Source organism: Gossypium raimondii, chromosome 11 (genome assembly GCF_025698545.1).
Source record: "Gossypium raimondii isolate GPD5lz chromosome 11, ASM2569854v1, whole genome shotgun sequence".
Classification (NCBI taxonomy): domain Eukaryota; kingdom Viridiplantae; phylum Streptophyta; class Magnoliopsida; order Malvales; family Malvaceae; genus Gossypium; species Gossypium raimondii.
In genome coordinates this window covers 39,037,229-39,058,943 of record NC_068575.1, presented here as the reverse complement: position 1 = coordinate 39,058,943, position 21,715 = coordinate 39,037,229, and the positions used below count along the sequence as shown (strand labels likewise).

Genomic DNA, 21,715 nt, shown 5'->3' with positions numbered 1-21,715 from the left:
ATCCTTGTACTCATGGAGCAAAGCGATCAAGTCCTGCTTGGTATTTTCTGCAATAGAAGTCTCAATCTTCACTTCTTGTTTCTTTTCTTCACTCTCCAAGTTCACTACTTCAACAGATTCTTGATAGGGTAAGATCTATTTCTCTTCTTGTTCTACCATTCTCGATGAAGTCGAGGCGAGACACAATCTTCAACATTTTTGTCAGCTTCAAATTCTCCTAAACAAACAGTCTTCTCGAAATCGATTTCAGGACTCGTAACGGGATTGTTCATGCCATGGATATCTGAGCATATGAAAGGTAAATGGGAAAGAAAACTATAGAGGAGCATCAAAGTATTAGAATCAACACACACAATGTTATGGAATGAGATACATGGAGAGAAAGGATATGAAGCGATGGGGGTAATCATGAAACTGATAGAAATGAAAAGATCATGACAAAATGCATCTTCATTAATGTTCATTGAAATGATAAAGAGCAAACATAAGCTCTTACAAAAGGAATCCCACTATTTAGGGGCACACAAAATAAATGGAGAAGTAACATTGGGCATTACTCTGGAGAGGACTTAAAAACTACAAGAAGGTCCACAGCAGTCCAATTGTTCAAAACATATCATGGAAGACAGGGGTGCATCATTGAAACATCCTCAATTGTATCACTCTCGTTGAGCTCAGCATCCATAGTTCTAACTCTTAAATGCGTTCTATAAGAATGGCGTGATTCCAGACTTGTAGTGTCACAACTGTGGATTATGCGGTTCTAGCCTTAGTGAATGGTTAGGGTGATATGCACATGCAATGAATGAATGAATGTCAGTCATGGATAAATATGCAAAAAATGGTGTTGATTTCAAGATAGCCCCATATTTTGGCGTTTCATTAATCAAAAGAGCCAATTACAAAATGTTTTGCCATTTCATTTAATGATTACACAAATTTCCTAGCCATGTCGCCTTGTTTCTTCACTCGTTCTAGGAACTCGACATACTTGATCTTTGGCTTAGAGATAATTGGCAACCGAAAGCTTCGGCCTCATCTGATAATTGCACAATTTGCATAGCCGCCTAGCAATTTCATTGACTAAACTTCAGCCCATGTATCACCATCCCCATCAACTTCATTAGGTTTTTTTTAGGTCATCGGTTTAGACTCATTCACATATATCTTATTGAGTTGCACATTGTCGATCGCAGTAAGGCGACATGCTCTTCTATGGTCGAGTCATATCTTCCGATTGAAAGTGAAAAGCGATAGGTTGGGTCCCGAATCGAACCATGGCTTGGATCAACTGCTTATTCACATCGATTGCTATCAAGTGAGCTATATCTCCGAACTTTTCAGTGAAGATGCCTCCAGTATCTGAGTCCTACTGCCTCTAAATCACAGTCAAGTCTTCGAGATTATTCTGACGAGTATTCGAAGTCACACGCTCGGGAAGATCAGAGGTGTATCCTTCCTTCAAACTGTCCCCCTTTCGCTTTTTGAGTTCTCAAAGACCAATCTCGGACTACAGTATTTTTCTCGGTTACTCGTGTAATTGACTCCTCTATCAGAAACCCGTTTTTGGCAACCAATCTCTAATCAACACCTTCCTAACGATGTCTACGATGCATGATGAAAAATAAAATGAAGAACAAATAACCTTGGTTAGAGATCACAACAAATATAAACAGAAGAAAAAAAAGAAAAATAAAGACTATGAAAAAATTAACAAATTAAGTTATTCAGTCATACAATTTGGTGGAACAGACCCACATTTTTTTTTTGCCCCAACATGCTTTACAAAAACCTACCCCACAAACCATCAGACAATCTATCCAACCCAATTTATTAAACAGACTCAATTCATTTGCAAATAAGTGTAAATGTAAAAGAAATAAAAGGTAAGAGGCATTTCTCCCGTGTACTTATTTTGGTGACTATTCAACGGACGAAGGTTCGGCACGGCTCTAATTGGGTGGCTCGTACGGTTTACTATATGTGGTTTCGGTTCTAGACAGGTACTCGAATTGCCCATACTGTCACCTACTAAGGTTAGTACGGAGCCTCGGTCATCACCCATCACAGGCTCACGAGCTAAATTCGAGGGATTACATTTACTTATGCCTATGCGGAGGGACGAGTTAACTCACGAAAGCATAAGTCATATGTAACCCGGAAGTATTTCACTAGCTTTGTCTTGGAGGGACGAGTTAACTCACGAAGGCGTAGCGTTTACTTCCACTTAAACGGACGGAGCCCGGGTAGAGAGCTCATGTTATGCAAGAATGCAAGTGCACGATGTGTGGGGAGAAACTCACAAACCTTTTATTTTTTAATTACTAAAACAAAAAACGTAAAACTTAGAGCTGACAAAAACAGAAAAATAAAACACATTAGAAAATATTAATTTAAAACCGAATGCAAATGCATGACTTTTAAAACAAAATTCAAGGATCACGATTAAAATTAATTTGAACAAGAAAATTTGAAAATTTTGACAACACGCGTTTAACATCGACTCGACTCTCACAAAAGGTCCCAGTGAGTCGCCAATATGGCGACCTAAAATTTTTGGCGTGAGGCGCTAGTCAAGTGATTATTGAAAATTTAAAACAGTGTCTCGATTTTATTTGAAAAGGAGTCGCCACCGATCTTTTTTTTCTAGGTGTGATCGGACACCTAATAAATTCTCTTTTAAAAGAAAAATTATTTTAAATTTTCCTAAAAAGAGGTAATTTTAGGTCTGCGTGAAAATCCGAGAAAATTAGGGTTTGGAGTCGATTCTGTGAGGAAGGTATTAGCACCCTCGCGACGCCCAAAATTGGTATCTCGTTAAATGCGCATTGTCTTCACTTTCAAAAATACGAGTTCGATTTAATATTTAATCGTGATCCGATTAAAACACGAGAATTTTTTTAAAAAACACGAGAATTTTGGACACAATTTTTTTTAAAAAACGAAAATTTATGAAACACGAGATTTTTTTGAAAACACGAAAATTTTCAAAACATCGAAATTTTTGAAAACACGAGGATTTTTTAAATACGAAAAATTTGAAAACAAGAAAATTTTTAAAATACGAAAATTTTAGAAACACGAAAATTTTTGAAACACAGAAGTTTTTAGAAAACACGAAAAATTTTGAAAATTGGATTTTTTTTGAAAACACGAGAATTTTTGAAAAACATGAAAATTTTTGCAACACTGGAATTTTTGAAAACACGAAAAATTTTCCGATTTTTTTATTAAGCACGTATCGTATTTAACACTAATCGATGATATTCACTCAACATAGCAATGAAATAAACGAATTAGTGTCAAATCGATTTGTTACCTTATTTTTGAAGACACGAAAATTTCGAAACCCGAGGATTTTTTTTTGAAAATACAATTTTTTTGAATATTTTTTTATTTTTAAAAGGGCGTATCGAGTTTAACGCAAACCGGTGATATTCACCCAACATAGCGATGAAATCAACGGTTTTATGTTAAATCGATTCGTTGCCTTATTTATTAAAATTATTTAAAATAAATTTAAATAAAAATCAAATTAAATTAAAAATATAAATATAAAAATATAAAAATGCATAAAATGCTAATAATATTAAAACGAAATAACATAAAAATACGAGCATTAAATTAAAAATGAAATAAACGAAATTACCGAAAAACTCCCGAAACACGAGCTTCGTCGAACGGGTTACACGAATTGAACCTCTTTTTTCTTTTTTCTCTTTTTTCTTTTTTCTTTTTTTCCTTCTTTTTTCCTTCTCTTTTTCTTCTTTTTCTTTTCTTTTTTTTTTCTCTGCTGGGCCAACCCGTTGGACCTGCTTCTGCTGGGCTGGTGCGTGCGGGCCTGGCCTGCTGGTGCTGGCCTGCTAGGCTGCGCTGGGCCTGGGCTTGGGCTGCTGCTGGTCTGCTAAGAAATGGCCTTCTCTTCTTTTTTTTTTTGGGCTTGTTTCTTTTTTTTGTTTTTGCTTTTTGTTTTTGTTTTTGTTTTTGTTTTTGTTTTTGTTTTTGTTGTTTTTTTCTTGGGCTGCTGGGTCGGGTCATCAGTCGGGTCGACCGGTTCGGGTCGGGTCAACCCGATTTTAAAAAAAGGATTTTTCTTTTTTTTTTCTTTCTTCTTCCTTCTTCTACCTTCTTCTTCTTCAAAGTCTAGCCTCCACCGTTGCTTGCTCAGCCGTCGACGCCACGGTGCCGCCGCCGACTCCTCCTTCTTCTCCTTCCTCTTTTCTTTCTCTCTTCTTTTCTTTTTCTCGAAGCTTTTTCTCTCTCTTTTTTGAATTTTTTTGATCATTCGGCCCCCCAAATTTTGGGGTTAAAAGCCCCTTTTATAGATGATTTTTGCTTCATTTTGCAGGTGGTAGGTGGCTAGGGGAGAGGGAGGCCATGCCCTAGGCCGGTGGCCGGAAATTACGGGGGTAGGTGTGCAAGTTGCTGCCATAAGGACTAAACTGCAAACTCAGGAAAAGTCTTGGGGCCGAAACATAATTTTGAGAAAGTTTAGAGGTCAAAATGTAATTTTTATAAAGTTTAGGGGTTAAAATGTAATTTCAAAAAGTTTATGGGTCAAAATGTAATTTCAAAAAGTTTAGGGGTCAAAATGCAATTTTTTATTTTTTTTTGTATTTTTTGATTTTTTTTTAAAAAACACAAAATCGAGCGGACAAAATTCAGTGATTACAATGACAATCTAAACATTGTTTCAATAATTAATGTTGATATTTGTTAAGAAAATTAGTTAGTGATCAATTCATTGAATAATCCAATAATTTTGTTAGACATTAAATTTTAATATTGGAATTTAAAAAGTTTTTAAGATTTTGATAAAAGATTATTGGAATTTAATGAGAATTGTGTTTACTATATGTTATTTTATAGAATAATTTTTGTATTGATTGTATTTATTAATGATTTAATAATGGTTGAGAATATTGAATTTGTTCTTAAAGGGCTTAAAATATGCATGAAAATAAAGCTGTAAAATATCAAGGGTTTAAAATAAAAATATTTTTTGAAAAATTATATGTGCTTATTTGTAAAAGTAATAATAGTATTTTTTTGTTTAATTATTAATAAAATAGTTCTACCAAAAATAAATATTAAATAAAATAGTGCATACGTTTTCATATTACTATAACAATTAAATAGAGATTCTCTATTAAAAATAATTAAATCAAAACAGAATTTTGTCTGCCTAAGTGCATGGTTTTCGTCTGCCTGTCTGCATGAGTTTGTGGTACTAGTCGCTACTCCCTTGGTTTTGATTGCTTCTTGTTTCCTCGGGGTTTTGGCTTTGTCTGTGACCGCCTCCCTCGTCTTCGCAGATTACGAGAGAAATTTACACTCAAAATAATAATCAAATAATCAATAATTACGTGACTATAATATATTTGTATAGGAGTACTCCGATGATCAAATTTAAAGGAGTTGGCGATTAAATGAATTTTAGCTAAAAACATGCAATTAAAGAATCCAAACAATTACTCGCTATATACTATAGTACGATAATCCATTCAACAGTTTTAATTAGTACTTAACTAGAATTCGCAAATGACTAAATTGTAAAGAAAAAGATTACACAATTATCAAATACGAGCAAAGACGATAACAAAGAGCGATCAATTGAATTCCGAATTAGGGATCTAAATTATTATTACTCCTAAATTGACTCCATTTTACATCTCGACCTTAATTTTACCAAATTAGACAAATTAGTTCGATTAATCTCTCGACCTCAACAAATTGGTGCCCAATAAGATTTCCTCTCAGTCTCACTTATCTTGATTTTCCTTTAGGGGAGTCAATCCTAAGTTTTTAAGTCTATTCGATTTAGCCCATTTTTGCAATTTAGTCCCCGAACCCAGAAATCAATTACCCAACATTTCCATCAACCAACCCCTAAATATTTAGGTACTCATACTCATATTAAAACCCATAATCAGCAAGAAATCAACAAGAAAATTAATAAAAACTCCAGCTTTATTGCAAAAGCTTGGATACAACAACAATGGCACCAAGAAAAGTAAACAAAAGCTCAACAAAAGAGTATACAATAAGGAACTTGTGTCAAGCCGTGTGTTAGGCTGTGTAACTCACTGACTTGTAGCTTAAGGAACTTATCAGATAACACACGAGGTCACTGGGCAGAGCAGTTAGATGAATTGCTTTCAAAAAGAGTATACAATAAGGAGTTTTCAATCATGGTACTTATTGTGAACTGACTTCGTGACTTAGTAATTCTGAATTATCATAACGATACTTTTGGATATAATTGCAATCACTAGAACCTAATTGTATATGTTTGATTGGTTCATCCGTTAGCTCAACAAAAGCTTGATCGGACTGCATTTGAATCAAAGAAAATTTTACGACTTTGGGAATAATTTAATTGAGTTGATTTATTCGATGTGGAATTAAATTAGGTGGTCGTAATCGTAAGAATTGTTCAACTAGATAATTTGATTAAAGAATTTTCTTGAAAAATTAATTTAAAAAATTTAAGTGATTTTTGGAAATTTTTGATAAAGTAAAATTAAATTAATCAAATCAATTACAATTAATATGATATTTTTAGAAGTTAATTTTCAAGTCAAACAATTGGCCCAATGGGTAATTAAACTTGATAATTGGAGTTGAGATCGTAAATTGGGCCTAAGAGCCCAAAACCGAGACCAAGACCCAAAAATTGGTCGAACCGGGCCTGGTATGCGAAACAGGACCGACGGTCCAACCGATGGCTAAACTGGACCAGTCGGGTCGTCATTACCTCGGATTGAACTGGCAGCAGTTAAACCGACTCAAGGTGTCGTAAGGGTGTCGTATCTGCATCACTGGACACGGCGACACCAGTGGCCGGCGGTGGTTGATAATCGGTGGTTGAGCAGTGGAAGAGTTACACTCGTATTGGGACTCTACCAGAGAATTTGATTTCAGATTAATTCTTCCAAAAAGTAATATTATTTTAATAGTTTAATATTAAATTTAATATAATACTTATCTTAATAGTATTTTATTAATTTAATATTAAAGTGATTATCTTAATATTAAATTTAATTTAATGTTTATCTACAAGATAAACATTCTATAAGATTTAATAGTATTTTATTAATTTAATATTAAAGTGATTATCTTAATATTAAATTTAATTTAATATTTATCTACAAGATAAACATTCTATTATTTTAATAAGATTTAATATTAAATTAGTATAATATTTATTTATATTAATTTAATATTAAGGTGATTAAGTTTAATCACAGTTGAACTCTCTAAACTCTCCCTATATAAAGAGAGCCTTGGGTTATTATTTTCACACACTTGAATTTGAATTTAAGAGAAAGTTGTAGGGAGAAAATTTTCTGAAGAGATTATTCCAGAAAATTTCTAGAGATTTTTTTGATTTACAACTTAATTCAAAAGTTTAGAGAAATTTCAAAATTACACCACTGATAATTTTTGTGAAAAATTTTCTAATTCGAAGCGAGCCCACACTCGGCAAACGTGAGCTCGAGGATAAAGGAAAAGACTACTTGGGCAAAGTGCTCATCCTAAAAGAATCGAAAAGGTACAATTTTGATTAAGTGTTTATTACTGTAGATGTCACAACCAAGATTTTGTTTTGAAAAAAAATTTAACTCTAGTTTTTCCCTAAATTTATTTTTCGTTGTGTTTTCTAAACTCATTTTCCAACACCAATAGCATTGAAATAATTAAATATATATTCTCATAAATCAAGTATATCAAGGGTAAAAAGAGAGATACTCTTACAGACTAAGATTGAGCAATGTTGGATTTCGTTGTATCTCGTGTGGTGTTCTAAGGATGTAAAATTCAGAAATCCCCGAAGTCTTGCCTCTAACGACATTGTATAGGTATGCCCTCACTGGTCGCGCCTATTATCTCTAAGTGGTTGATACTTTTCTTCGACCAGTCTATTTGGTGGACTGGGTATACTAACAGTTTTAGTACTAATGTCTGGTGTTGATACAGGCTCTTCACTTAATTGGTGTGACAATTGCTATCGAGCACGTGCGGTGGCTACCCTTGTTTGGCACATAGGAGGTTGCTTGTGTTTGTTCAAAGGTTTTGCGCCATGATAATCAAAGGTGCTAGTTCCGTCTGAATATCCTGTTGGATATGTTATCAATGAAAAAATCTGTTGGAGATTTGAGACGTCGTACCTTACCCCGTCGGAAGTATCTAAACTAATTTGTGGATTTTCTACCTCATCCAGTGTTGAGCTCCTTCAACGGCGGTGTTGACTTGGTCCAACAGCTTGTATCGGTGGTGGTGGAGACGATTCTGAATCTTCGTCATTAATGTTGATAACAGATGGTGCTAAAAATCGTTTGCGACCTCGATTACGAGAAACTGAGAAACCGTCGATCGTTTGATTTCTAGTACGAACCATGGTCAGTGTTTGGGTTGAGAAGCAAATGAAGGCATTTGTTACGGCGATTCACGGTGCCTTTTTAGGATTTCGAGGAGCGACATTTTTAGTGTTTTGGGCAGTGTTGGCGTTTGGGTTTTGGAGCAGTGTAACGACATTTATTTCATGTACTAAAATAGAAATTTACTTTTACACTTTTAATATAATAGAAATTCTTTTAAATAAGGCAATATGTTGAATATTTCTATATTATTTCATTGAATTTTTCTTAAAAAATAATAAACACGAAAACTAATCCAATTTTGAAAAATTTAAAAATAATTTAATTGACAAACCTTAAACTGGAGGTGTTCATGGGCCGGGCAAAAAATATGGGAGGGTTCGGGTAACAATATAGGCCCCAATTATGGGTTTGAGCAAAAAAGCGAGGCCCGTTTAGAAAACGGTTCGGGCCTCGGGCGCCACTTTTTTGGCTAGAGCCCGGCATGGCCCGGCCCGAATATATAATAAATAAATATTTTTATTCTTTAATTTTAAAATATTTTAAAATACTTTTTTATTCTTTTTATTTTTAAAATATTTTTTTTGGTGTTTATTAAAAAATAGGTCCGGCCAGGCCGGACTCGGGCTTATAAATTTTTTCCCCCGCCGAGCCTGGACAAAATTTCAGTCACATATTTTGCGCCGGGTCGGCCTCGGGCCTAGTAAGCGGGCTAAAATTTTTTTTGGGCCCCGCCCGAACCAGACCCTACCCGGCCCATGAATACCTCTACCCTAAACTCTAATCCCTTATTTATTTAATTTTTAACCCTAAAAGCAATGCATCGGGAAAAACGCTCCCTCAGGGACGCGTTTTCCTGTCACGTACCCTGACATCGCGCTGACGTGGACGCGCTTTCTGGGAAATGGGTCCATTCCGGTAAATAATCATTTACCGGGCCCATTTGGGTAATTATTTAAAAAAAAGACTTTTAATGGTAATTTGCCCGAATACCAATATAATTTACTTAATTTATAAACTTGCGACTTGATTTATTGATTCATTTGATGACCCTAATATTTAATAGATTTAAAAGTGAAACGTCAACATCTATTATTCCATACTTATTTTCAAACCATATTCTTATCTCCTTATGAAATTAGCTTTTACTCTAATTTAAGAACAAGGAAGTGAATACTTGATTTACGCAAATTCAGGAGTAGGTAAGGACCTTGTCACAAAAATTAAAGTATTTAAAATTTAATGAGAAAATTATATTTTATTTTTAAAATAAAAGAATCTATCTAATCCCTTAAAAAATAATAAAATTTCACTCCTGAATTTACTAACCGTTTTTAAAAATGAAGAAAAAGAAAATGTAGTAATCTGAACACAAAAGTGGATGTAACAAGAAAGAAATTGCTGGGAAAAAGCATACGATTCTTCTCAAACATATGGGATGTTTGTCTAATTCATCATTCGGTTCCAATAATTAAGAGAGTCAAACAAATCCAGTATTGGGATAGTGATATTTTTGTCTTGTTTTACCTTTTGATTTTTGTAGGAAGGTTATGGTATCAATGTCAATTACTATTACCCATCTTTAAATTACAATCAACTTTCTCTTTATGGATAAATGGTTTTTATAACAAAAACAATTCTCGTAAACTTACAATAGAATTCATATAGTAAATTTTCATCGAATAAAAAAAAATCAGAATCGTGTTTGTTGAGAGGAATCGATTTTTTTTGAAGAATTTTTTTTTTGTGAAAAGTAAAACAAAATTACATCAAGTCAACTACTAAGCAACACTAATTGCTTTGTATTGTTGAAGAGTCATAGATACAATTTCAGGTGGCACTTCAAATATTTGTAAGCTTGCCTGCCGAGTAAGGCTAATCTTTGCCAGATGACCTGCAATTAAATTACAATCCCTATGAACATATCTGACCTCCCATTGTCCTTCAGAACGCATAAGACTTTAAATCTTTCCGAGCAAGGTAATACCTGAGTCCATCGTCCCTTTCATGGTTAATGCATTAACCACCTCTAGATTATCCGTCTGGAGTGTGGCTCTCTTGTATCCCTTATTTAATAAGATGAGAAGTCTGTCCAGAATACCCCAAAATTTTGCCTCAAAAGGTGAACATTTGCCCAGATAATTTTTTAGAAGAAAATTTCAAAATGTCGTATGTAAATAAAATTGGATTAAAATACAAAGTGTATTCGGATATGAAAGATAAAATTGATGAATAATAATGAAGGTACATTTTTTCCACTTTTGAAGGTTGAAGTTGAGGAAAGTTGTAGCAACCAAAAACACACAATTTTGGGATTTATGTCCTAAAAGAAGAAACTAATCAATTCCCCACCCACCCATTTTAACTTCTCTCAAGTTTTGCCCTTTTTTAGAGTTATTTGCGTCATTTGAGTATAATATAATCTGTAGTAATAGAATTATCAAAATATAAGTTGAAGGTATTATTAGGTATGTTATGCTAGGTTCATCGTTTAGGTGATAAAATATAAAATTATTTTAATAATTATTTGTGTGTATATTCTTTTACAAAATCAAAATCTTACATTTAAAAGATTATATTATAGTTATTTTAAATATAAATATACATAAGAAAAATAATAAAATGAAGGGATAAAATTCCTCAAATTTATAATAAAAAAACAAAAATGTCATAAAAATGAAAGTTATTTCGAAAGCTTCCATTACCACTTATATTCATAATCTTAACATCATCGAGAAAACTTAAGGTTATTTTTACTTTTTACCAACTAAACATAGAAATATTATACTAATTATGCTATAATATAAAAAAGAACAAAAAGTTGAAGCAAACAAGCATCACAAGTTGTAATAGAAATTGTATAAAATCGCTACCCAACACCAACCCATAGTTAATTCGCCGTCCTCATTTGTGTTATAGTCAACAACCCCCCTAACACGACAGATTGGTCCACATCTATCCAATTCTTTGACTCAGTCCTTTTCTTTTTTGCCTTTTATTACTATTTATACGTAGAAAATTTGCTTCACTTGTGTAAGAAGGAAAAAAGTAGTCAGTCGGCATCTAGAAACGAGATTAAAGAAAGCAAACGAATTATATAAAACTAAACCCAATTTCCCTTCTTTTAGATAAAAATCTAATACCAAATCCACCATCTTCCCTTTTAATTAAACAAAGCTTCTGCATATAGATATATTTTACAGAGGAAATATCTCCTTCGAGATTGATTTTCTTCTCTTTTTTCTTTTAACTTGAGAACACATTTAAAATTGTTCCATCCTACACATAATGTAAGAGAAAATGAAATTTGAAACTTGGGGGGATTTTTTACGAAGATTCCAGGATGAGATTAGTGGTCTCAGCAACAGATAGGGAATGGTTGTGCTCGCCTTCATAGGTAACTACTAGCATCGATGGATCATCTAAGGCTCTTTCAACATGTTTGCGAGCTGGACATCCTCTTACACTGCTGCACTTATAGTAACCCCTGTTGCATGTTGGAATTTCTAGTCAGAAAAACAATGTGCAGAAATTTGTGCAAAACCTTTTTCTAATCCACATACCTTGGGTGTGGGGATCCCTTGATCGGTTTTTGACCGTACTTCCTCCATGAGTAATCATCTGGTGGAATATCGGCCATCTTCAGGCTTATTGCCGGAACCCTCACCACCCTTTTCGATCTCAGTTTTCTGTCAAAAGTCCAAAAATTTTAAATACACAACATGATAAGAAAGTTGAAAAAGAAATCGATGGATTGAGTAATAGTACCTTTTCTTAGAGCAATGGCAGCGACCGGAAGACCCACTAGTACACTTGCCAGAACCCAAGTTGTCGGAGCTACACTTCCTCTTGAAAGAAGAAGAAGAAGACAAAGGAGGCTTCCCAGACGAGGAAACCTGAGAAAAATTAGTAATTTGAAACGCAGATGACGATGAACATGGCTGCTTACTATCAGTATCTCCCGTTAAGGATGACATAAACGAATTCCCAGCAGAAGAATACGAAAAATTAATGGTTTTCGACGAATCAATCCTCTCTAAACCCCCTGTTTTCACCGTCATAAAATCATGATGATGAGGAGGAGGAGGAGGAGGAGGAGGAAGAGGATAAGCAGTAGTCACTGGTGGCGGAATCTGCTGGATCGGTGTTGCGTAATAAACCTTGGTTTCTTGCTCTTGATTGGGTTGAACAGGGGCTCGTCTGAAACGAGCATGTCCGGTCCTGGTTCGATCCAGAAGAGAGATAACTCTCTTGAACCTTGAAACGGCGGCATCAGCCTCAGCTTTGCAGTCCATTTCCAAATCCAGGGAATTAGATGTTGTTGAGATAGAGGAAGCCTGGTATTTCTCTTGATTATTACTGTTACTTTGCTGCTGCTGTTGAGTTTGAGAAAGTAATCTGATGAGTTTCTCAACACTTTCGAGCCCGGACGCGGCTTCTTTGACGGCGTTTTCTTCCATTTTGGCTGCGAAGCTGTCACCGTTCCTGCAACTCATCATGAGTTCAACGGCCATGTCTGCAACAACACCATTCAAAGGAGGAAAAAGAAGAGAGGGAGGACAAAAAAAAAAAAAGTGAAAAGAAAACGTAGAGAGGGTTGTTGATAAAGGGAGCACTGGACTAATTTGGTCAACAGGGTGCCATCGGCTATGGAACCCTATTGCTCAATTAGGTCACTGACCTGTTACTTTAACATTTGCCCTCCTATATGGGTACTAATAACATCCAACTCCAACCATATAAGTCCTTTTTTCATGAACATCCAACCATTTCATTATTTTATAACTTAATATTCATTACATTTCACTTCATTATTAGTTAAATAAAAACAACCAATGAGATTTTAACTTTATTAATCATTATTATTAGATTCTAACTTTTATAATGTGATAGCTCAATTAGCATAAGTATTATTATTAATATAAGAATATATAAATTCAAATATGTTGAAACATATTACTTTTTTATTTAATGGTTTTCAAGACATTTTTTGCTGTTAAAATGAATTAGATTATAAAATATGAGAAAATATTTTTTAGTTTTTCTTTAAATTAAATTACTTGTACTATTAATGCATTCTTCTTCTTCTTCTTATAATTTTGTTTACTTCATCTGTTCTTCAACAAAATTAGAGATTCTACTTTAGCACTAGATACGTATAATAATAGGGTTGTAAGTAATTTACTTTAGACGGCAAAGTTTAACCTAAACCAAATTGACGGTTTCTTCTCAAAAAGTAAATTAGACGGTTTCATATTTCTTATTTTATTAAAAATAAATTGTATATTTGTTAAAAAATTTATATCAAAGTTTATTAAATTATTCATAAGTTTATGTTTTGGTCACTTAATTTTAAAATGATTACTAAATTTTATGAAAGTTTTATTTACGTTATTATCTTGTTGATTTTTAAAAGTCCGTCTAGTAAACTCCAAACGATAATTCCATACCTCAAATAAAAGAACATACCTCATATCTAAGTTAACCCAACAATTATAGAAGAAATTTTGAATTATGGTTCAAAAATTTGTAACGTTTAAAGTTGTTTTATAAAATAATTAAACTATAAGAGAGAAGAGAAATTAGAATTTCAGTTGGTGCAATACAACAATAATTTTAATAAATTAATTAATAATTATTTTTTAACGAATAATTTAATAATTTTTGCTCAACTTTACTATTTTTTGTCTTCAAAATTTCTAACTAGATTTTGGTTAACTGACTTAAATGTCTATTCTAGACCTGATCAGTGGGGTCCATGCAGATCAACTTGGTCTAAGGAAGCTTGGGACACGCGGATGATGCAGTCAAAACCATGTCTTAACCAGTCTGGTCCACATCCAATATTAGTAAAGTTTCAATTATTCATGTGTGTTACTAATATTTTCTATTAAAATTAATTAAATAATCGGCTGGTGTGTGACATAATGTTAATTGAGTCTTAACTCGATTGATATATATAATAGGACGTGAGTTCGAGTGCGTTAAAACATATTATTCTCCTATTTATGAGTTAAAGAAGGGCTACGGGTAGTTCTATGACTTATGTCAAAGATAACAGATATGATCAAAACTTATAATGAAATTACTCAAAAAAAATCATTAACAGATTAAAATTGTGATGTGTTTCAATTTTGGAAAATCATCTCACGAATTTTACAAATGGATTGAGAATGTCACATGTATTTTATAGGGTTTATTAAAAAACTAAAAATAAAATTAATTGAAAATTTGTTACACTCTAAATTTTTGTGGAGTCTAAAAACTTTACAAATCGTATATCAAATCATTTATCTCTCAACTTTATTTGTGGATTATAATGTATCAAATATTTTTCTTTGAATTATTATTTAAAATAATATTTTCTGTTAAATTAATAATTTTATTAGTTTTATGTATTATAAGATTATTCCTATCCAATGATGTAAAAAAAATATCTACAAACAAATTTAGGACGATGCCATGTTTCTTTTAAGTTCAGTAAAATAAAGCCACTTGGTAACATATTATACTTGCTTGTGAGGTTTTTTTATTTTATTTTAGTAATGTTGGATAAAATAATTATTCTTAGATATAATCTCTAATTAATATATAAGTTTGGAGAAAATATTGAACAAATAAAAATACCTACTTATTGTTTATTATAGGTTTAAATATGCCAAAACTCTATATATTCTTTCGAAATTTAAAATTTAGTTCCTATTCTTTAACTTTGAGACATTAAGTCCTTGTATTTTTATTGGTCCCTCCATTTAAATTTTCTATTAAAGTTAACAATGTCAAAGGTAAAATAATTTTTAGCCCTCAACATTTATATTTTTTATCAATTTGGTCCTTACTCTTAAAAGTACATAAAAGTTTAAAAAATAAGTTTTTTTTCATATTTTAAATAAAACATAAAAATAAAAAATTATGAAAAAAATAAATCTTTATAATTCAACAATTAAAAATTAAAAATATAAAAAAATTAAAATTCAATGTTATCTAAATCAAACCAATCAGTCAGATTAAGAATCGATTGGGGTATTGATCTAGTGAGAGGTAAAAAATTAATTGACCCGTGAACCAGTATGGACTGGTTGAATTGATCTAAAAATTCAGTTAAATCGATTTCAAACTAGTTTGACCAATTGGTTCGCAGAACGATTGATCATAACCAATTCAAAGCAATATATTATATATATATATATATACATATATATATATAATTATAAAATCAACAATAAAAAAATATATAAATTATAAAAATCGGTTTAATTGTCGGTTCAACCGATTTTTAGCTCGATTAAACCAATCCATATTTGTTCGCAAGTCAATCGCTTTTTACCTCTCTCTAAATCGATTCCCCAATCAGTTCCAAGTCCAGCTTGCTAGTTCGATCTAGCTTGGATAACACTGAATTTTGGAAAAAATATATATCTTTAAAATCATTTTTATATTTTATTTTTTGAATTTTAAAGAGTTGTTTATCTTTTATTTAAATTATTTTAATTCTTATCTTTTATTTAAAATATGAAAAAAAATATTTTTTTAAAATTTTTTATGTACGTTTAAAGGATAATGATAAAATTGACAAAAAAAATATAAATGCTAAAGGCTAAAAAAGTTATTTTACTTTTGACAGTGTTAACTTTAATAGAAAAATTAGATGGAGGGACTAATATTTTTAAATTAAAAAAAAGTATAGGAACTCAATGTCTCAAAATTAAAGTATAGGCACTAAATTATAAATTTCAAAAGAGTATAGGGACCTGTGGAGTATGCCTCGCATTTCAATCAAATTAAGACACAATCAGAGAGTCGTGTTGCAATGAAGAGGAGCTGCTTGTCCCGATGAGCTACAGATGTCATGACAAGAAGAAGACTATTGTCCCGATGATGCGATGCCACCTCGTCACGATAATGCTTTTATTATACTACCATATTGGTAGTGGAATAATATTGTATTTTATTATTAAGTTTTGAATATTAAAAATATTCAATTTAGAGAAAATTTTAGTTATTCGATTGTTTTGTTTTGTTTTTTTTTGTATGATCATAATATTATAGATTTAACATGATGTTAATAATTTGTTTTATATAGATTGTGATTTTTCATGTATTTTTTACACAAATCTTAAATTACTTATAACTTTAGTTCCTTTTAGTGGAAGAATGTCAAGTGTGATCAAACTTAATCCACAACTTCAATTATTTTCTCATGTTATATAAATTATCTCAAATTTTGAGTATTTTATTACGTTATTCAATTTTAAATTTTTATATAAATTTTAAAGTTAAATTATTACAAATTAATATAGAGAAAACTTTGATATAATTTCCGTGATATTCTAGTATATATATAAAGTGAACGCTAAGCACACTCTAAATGCTAAGAATGTAGGGTAAATTTACTAGACATCACTCAACTCTGGGTCATTTTCTTTTTTAGTCACTTAATTATGATTTTTTTAAAATTGATTGTAGAATGATAAAAGAAAACTGCTTGAGTATATTGGATGCTAGCGTATTGTTATATACAAGTAGGAAAATGAAGCAACAGAAAATAACAAAAAGATAACTACTAACTGACAAACAAGAAATTAATTTAAAACTATATAACTAACAGCCCCCCTCAAGCTGGAGAGTGAATGCGAAACAATCCCAGCTTGGACAAAATAAGCTGGAAAGGAACAGCAGCCAAAGCTTTGGTGAAAATGTCAGCAAGCTGATCCTTGGAAGAACAAGGAAGCAATTTAACAACACCGGACAACACTTTTTCACGAACAAGATGATGGTCGATCTCAATATGTTTAGTACGTTCATGAAACGTAGGGTTTGCAGCAATTTGAAGAGCAGAATTGTTGTCGCAAAACAAAGTAGTAGGCCCAGAAATAGACAGATGCAAATCAGACAGAAGAAATCGAAGCCACTGAATTTCAGAAACAGTAGATGCAAGAGCCCTATATTCTGCTTCTGAGGAAGAGCGAGGCACGGTGCTTTGCTTCTTGACTTTCCAACTAACAAGGGAATCTCCATAAAAGAGGCAGTAACCAGTCACAGAGTGACGTGTGAGAGGACAACCAGCCCAATCAGAGTCACTAAATGCCTTCAGTGTAGGCGAGGAAGAAGCAGAAAAGAAAAGATCAAAGTCAAAGCAGCCTTTCAGGTAGCGAAGAATGCGATGGGCAGCTTGAAGGTGAATGACTGTAGGTCGGTCCAAGAATTGACTTAACTATTGAACAGCAAAAGCAAGATCAGGTCTAGTAGATACCAAATACAATAGACGTCCAATAAGTTTTCTGAAAACAGTGTTATCAGGAAGCAATTCGACAGAAGCATCACGAGGGATTTTGGTAACCATAGGAGTTTTAATAGGCTTGCAGTCTGAGAAACCAAAGTCAGTCAGTAGATCGAGAGCATATTTCTGCTGACAAAGATGAATACCAGCAGAACTACGAGCAACTTCAAGGCCAAGAAAATATTTGAGATCCCCCCAAGTCTTTGATTCTAAAGGCAGAATGCAAGAAGGCTTTTACTCGTGTTATTTATTCCAAAAGATCACCAACTAGAATAACATCATCAACATAAACCAATAAGGCAGTAAAGGAAATTTCATCCTTTTTAACAAACAAGGAAAAATCTGAACTAGATTAAACGTAACCAATTGAAGTAAGAGCTGCAGTGAGTTTGGCAAACCACTGTCGACTTGCTTGCTTGAGACCATATAATGATTTTTGCAACTTACAAACCTTATGGGAAGTAGAGGAAGCAAAACCAAGAGGCAAAAGCATGTAAAGCTCTTCAGTCAAATCTCCATGCAAAAACGCATTGTTAACATCAAGCTGGTGCAAAAACCAGTTTTTGGAAGTAGCAATAGCAAGCAATAATCGAACAGTAGTAATCTTAGCCACAGGGGAAAAGGTATCAAAATAATCAACACCCTCAATTTGTGTGAACCCTTTTGCAACCAAACGAGCCTTGTAACGCTTAATAGAACCATCGACTCGATATTTCACACGATAGACCCATTTGCAACCGATGGCAATCTTGCCTAGAGGTAAGTCCATAATGATCCAGGTGTTATTTTGTTCAAGAGTAGAAATTTCAGCTTGCATTGCTTCTTGCAAATGAGGAATTTTGCTAGCTTGTAAATATGTTGTAGGTATGGGAGAAGCATTGATAGCAAGAGTAAAAGGTGTGGAGTATTGAAGATGATTGGCAACAGCTTTGCTGGAAAAGCAGTGATACCAGTCTAAATATGAAAGAGGTTTCCTAAGACGAAGTGGCCTAGAGGGTTGTAAAGGAACAGGAGGTGAAGCTTGTGATTGAAGTGGCAAATCATAGGTAATGGTGGGGTCAAAGGTTAACTGTGGGATGGAAGAGGAAGAAGATGGTTGATGAGAAAAATGAAAAACAGACTCATGAAAATGGACATTTCTGGAGATAAAAATAGCATGGGTTGATAGGTCAAAAAGAATATAGCCTTTGACATGGGGTGGAAAACCAAGAAAGACACACTCACGTGCTCGAGGATCCAACTTATGACGATGAGCAGTAAGAGTGGTTGCAAAGCAAAGACAACCAAAGACTCGGAGGTGCTGAAAAAATGGATTAGTTTGGTATAATTTGTCAAAAGGAGTAAGGTTAGCCAAAAGGGGAGTAGGGGTACGGTTGATAAGAAAAACAGCATGAAGAACAGCATGCCCCCAAAAATACTTAGGTAGATGAGAATGAAATAAGAGAGCCCGTGCAACATTAAGAATATGTTGGTGCTTGCGTTCTACAAGACCATTTTGTTGTGGCGTTTCAACACATGTACTTTGATGAATTACGCCTTTAGAAGCATAAAAGGTTGGAATAGCAAACTCACAACCATTGTCAGATTGAATGACTTTAATTTTGGATGAAAATTGAGTTTCAACAAGCGTGAAAACATTCTGAATGTGAGTACGAACTTCAGACTTTGCTTTCAATAAATGATCCAAGTAAAATGACTAAAATCATCAACAATGGTTAAAAAATAACGATGACTAGTAATAGAAATAACATCAATTGGGCCCCAAATATCAACATGAACAAGTTCAAAAATTTTATTGGAAACGAAAGTGCTTACAAGAAAAGATATTTTCTTCTGTTTGGCCAAATGGCAAGCTTTACAAGTTGCATTATTTGACATAGACAAAGAAGGAATGTAAGGGAAAAGTAGTTTTAGTCAAGAATCGGAAAGATGACTGAGACGATGATGCCAAAGGGAACATGAAGTTGTGTTGGCGGACAAGGCAATGGGAGTAGAAATGGAAAATGTTTGAGTTGGGGAGTCCAAAATATAAAGACCATGGAGCACTCTAGTTGTACCAATCATCTTCAAAGAAGGAAGAGCCTGTATAGAACAATATGTTTTATGAAAAATAAAGGAACAAGGTAATGTAGTAGTGAGTTTAGTGACAGATAAAAGATTAAAAGTGAATTGAGGAACATAAAGAACATTAGTAATGTAAAAGCTATTATTGAAAATGACTGTACCAGAAATTCGAGCACAAACTTTAGTGCCATTTGAAAGGTTGATGTATATAGGTTTAATGGAATGAAAAGAAGCAAAAAGGGATAAAGAATGAGTAATATGATCAGTGGCACCTGTGTCAATGATCCAATGATGGGATTGAAGAGAAAAAAGGTTACCTGAGGATGGGGAAGGGTTTGGTTGTAAGGAAGAAGCAGTATTGGTAACATGAGGTGGGGAGGTAGATCTTGGAAGCAATGCAAGTAGTGTTAACCGATATTGTGTCAAAGTAATGAAGGATCGGATGGCAAAATGTCAACATCTCGCGAAGAGTCCAAAGGTTGTGAAGCACAATCATTAAGGGTGTGTGCACGAGAAGCCCGACCTCGAGACTTATAACCAGGTGGATAGCCATGCTTCTCATAACAAGTATCAACAGTATGCCTGGATTTGCCATGGAAGGTACATTACCGTGAATCAGTAAATGATTTGGCCTGAGATTTCTTTGAAGAAGTATGGTGGCGCAATGTGTTGCTAACAAACAACTGAGATGAGCCAACAGGAGGGTGACGTTCTTATTGAATAACCAGGGAAAATGCTTTGTTGATTGGAGGCAACGGATCAATGAGCATGATTTGAGAACGAACAGCAGCAAACCGATCATGAAGACCCTTAAGAAAACAAATAACGTAGTCGTTATCATGATATTTCTGGAGAGTGACAAAAACACCGCAAAAGCAAGATGGTGAACAAGAACAAACTGGAATTGGTCGAAAATTCATCAACTTATCCCAGAGAATTTTTAACTCAGTAAAGTAATCAGTGACGGAGCGATCATCTTGCTTGAAAGCATTGATCTCTTCTTGAAGAGCAGAAATGCGGAAAACATCTCCTTGAGAAAAACATTCACGGAGATCGCGCCAAACATCATAAGCAAAATCGAGCCAAAGAACACTGTTCATGATCGAGGGCGAGATGGAATGGTGCAACCAAGAAAGCACCATAGTGTTACATCGTTCCCAGGCAGAATAAAGAGGATCTGTTCGAGGTGGAACCGTGATGGTGCCGTCAACAAACTAGAGCTTGTTCTTGGATAAAAATGCCATTGTCATTGCTCGAGACCAAGAGTGATAGTTCGAGCTTGATAAGACAGGAGAAACAAGAACCAAAGTTGGGTTTTCATTTGTATGCAGATAGTATGGACTAGAAGGCAGCATAGGATCATGAAGTGCCATTTTGAGAAAAGAGAATCAAGAATGCAGACTATGTGGAAAGTAAGAAAGAAATAACATCTGATACCAGGTAGAATGATAAAAGAAAACTGCTTGAGTATATTGGATGCTAACGTATTGTTATATACAAGTAGGAAACTGAAGCAACAGAAAATAACAGAAAGATAACTACTAACTGACAAACAAGAAATTAATTTAAAACTATATAACTAACATTGATCACCTAATTAATTGAGATTATTATTTTTATCCATTTCCATTAATTGCATTAACGAGAGGTGACATGGCGCTTGAAACTTTAATGTAATAAATTTATCCCTTAATTTTTACATATTATATTGATTTAGTCAATTGTTTTAAAAGTTAACCTTAAGAAATTTACAAATGATCTTAATTTGATCCTAATTCTAAAAATTTAAAGAAATATATAAAATACATAAATATTTTCAAAACAACAATGATGAATTTTAGAAAATATAAAAATAAAAATATTGTTGAAAAAATAATATATAAAATTTTAAAATATAAAAACACACAAATAATTTTTAAAAACAATAATTTTGAATTTTATATTAAAATTAAATAAAATAATTATTTTTATTTTAAAAAACCCAAACCCC

At 33.2% G+C, this 21,715-nt stretch overlaps 2 protein-coding genes across 2 annotated transcripts; both read right to left on the bottom strand.

The window, feature by feature from the left end:
* Positions 1 to 11,518: 11,518 nt before the first annotated feature.
* On the bottom strand, positions 11,519 to 13,021 carry LOC105803950 (probable WRKY transcription factor 15). The gene is made up of 3 exons (XM_012636408.2): positions 12,150 to 13,021; positions 11,945 to 12,070; positions 11,519 to 11,868 (listed from the first exon to the last, which is right to left on the bottom strand). Exons 1-3 carry the CDS (start codon positions 12,893 to 12,895, stop codon positions 11,709 to 11,711), a joined length of 1,032 nt encoding a protein of 343 aa, XP_012491862.1. The 5' UTR covers positions 12,896 to 13,021; the 3' UTR covers positions 11,519 to 11,708.
* A 6,554-nt stretch (positions 13,022 to 19,575) lies between these two features.
* On the bottom strand, positions 19,576 to 20,867 carry LOC128034803 (uncharacterized). Its single transcript, XM_052623643.1, has 2 exons — positions 20,451 to 20,867; positions 19,576 to 19,743 (listed from the first exon to the last, which is right to left on the bottom strand). The coding sequence occupies exons 1-2, from the start codon at positions 20,865 to 20,867 to the stop codon at positions 19,576 to 19,578; spliced, it is 585 nt and encodes a 194-aa protein (XP_052479603.1).
* Positions 20,868 to 21,715: the final 848 nt, after the last annotated feature.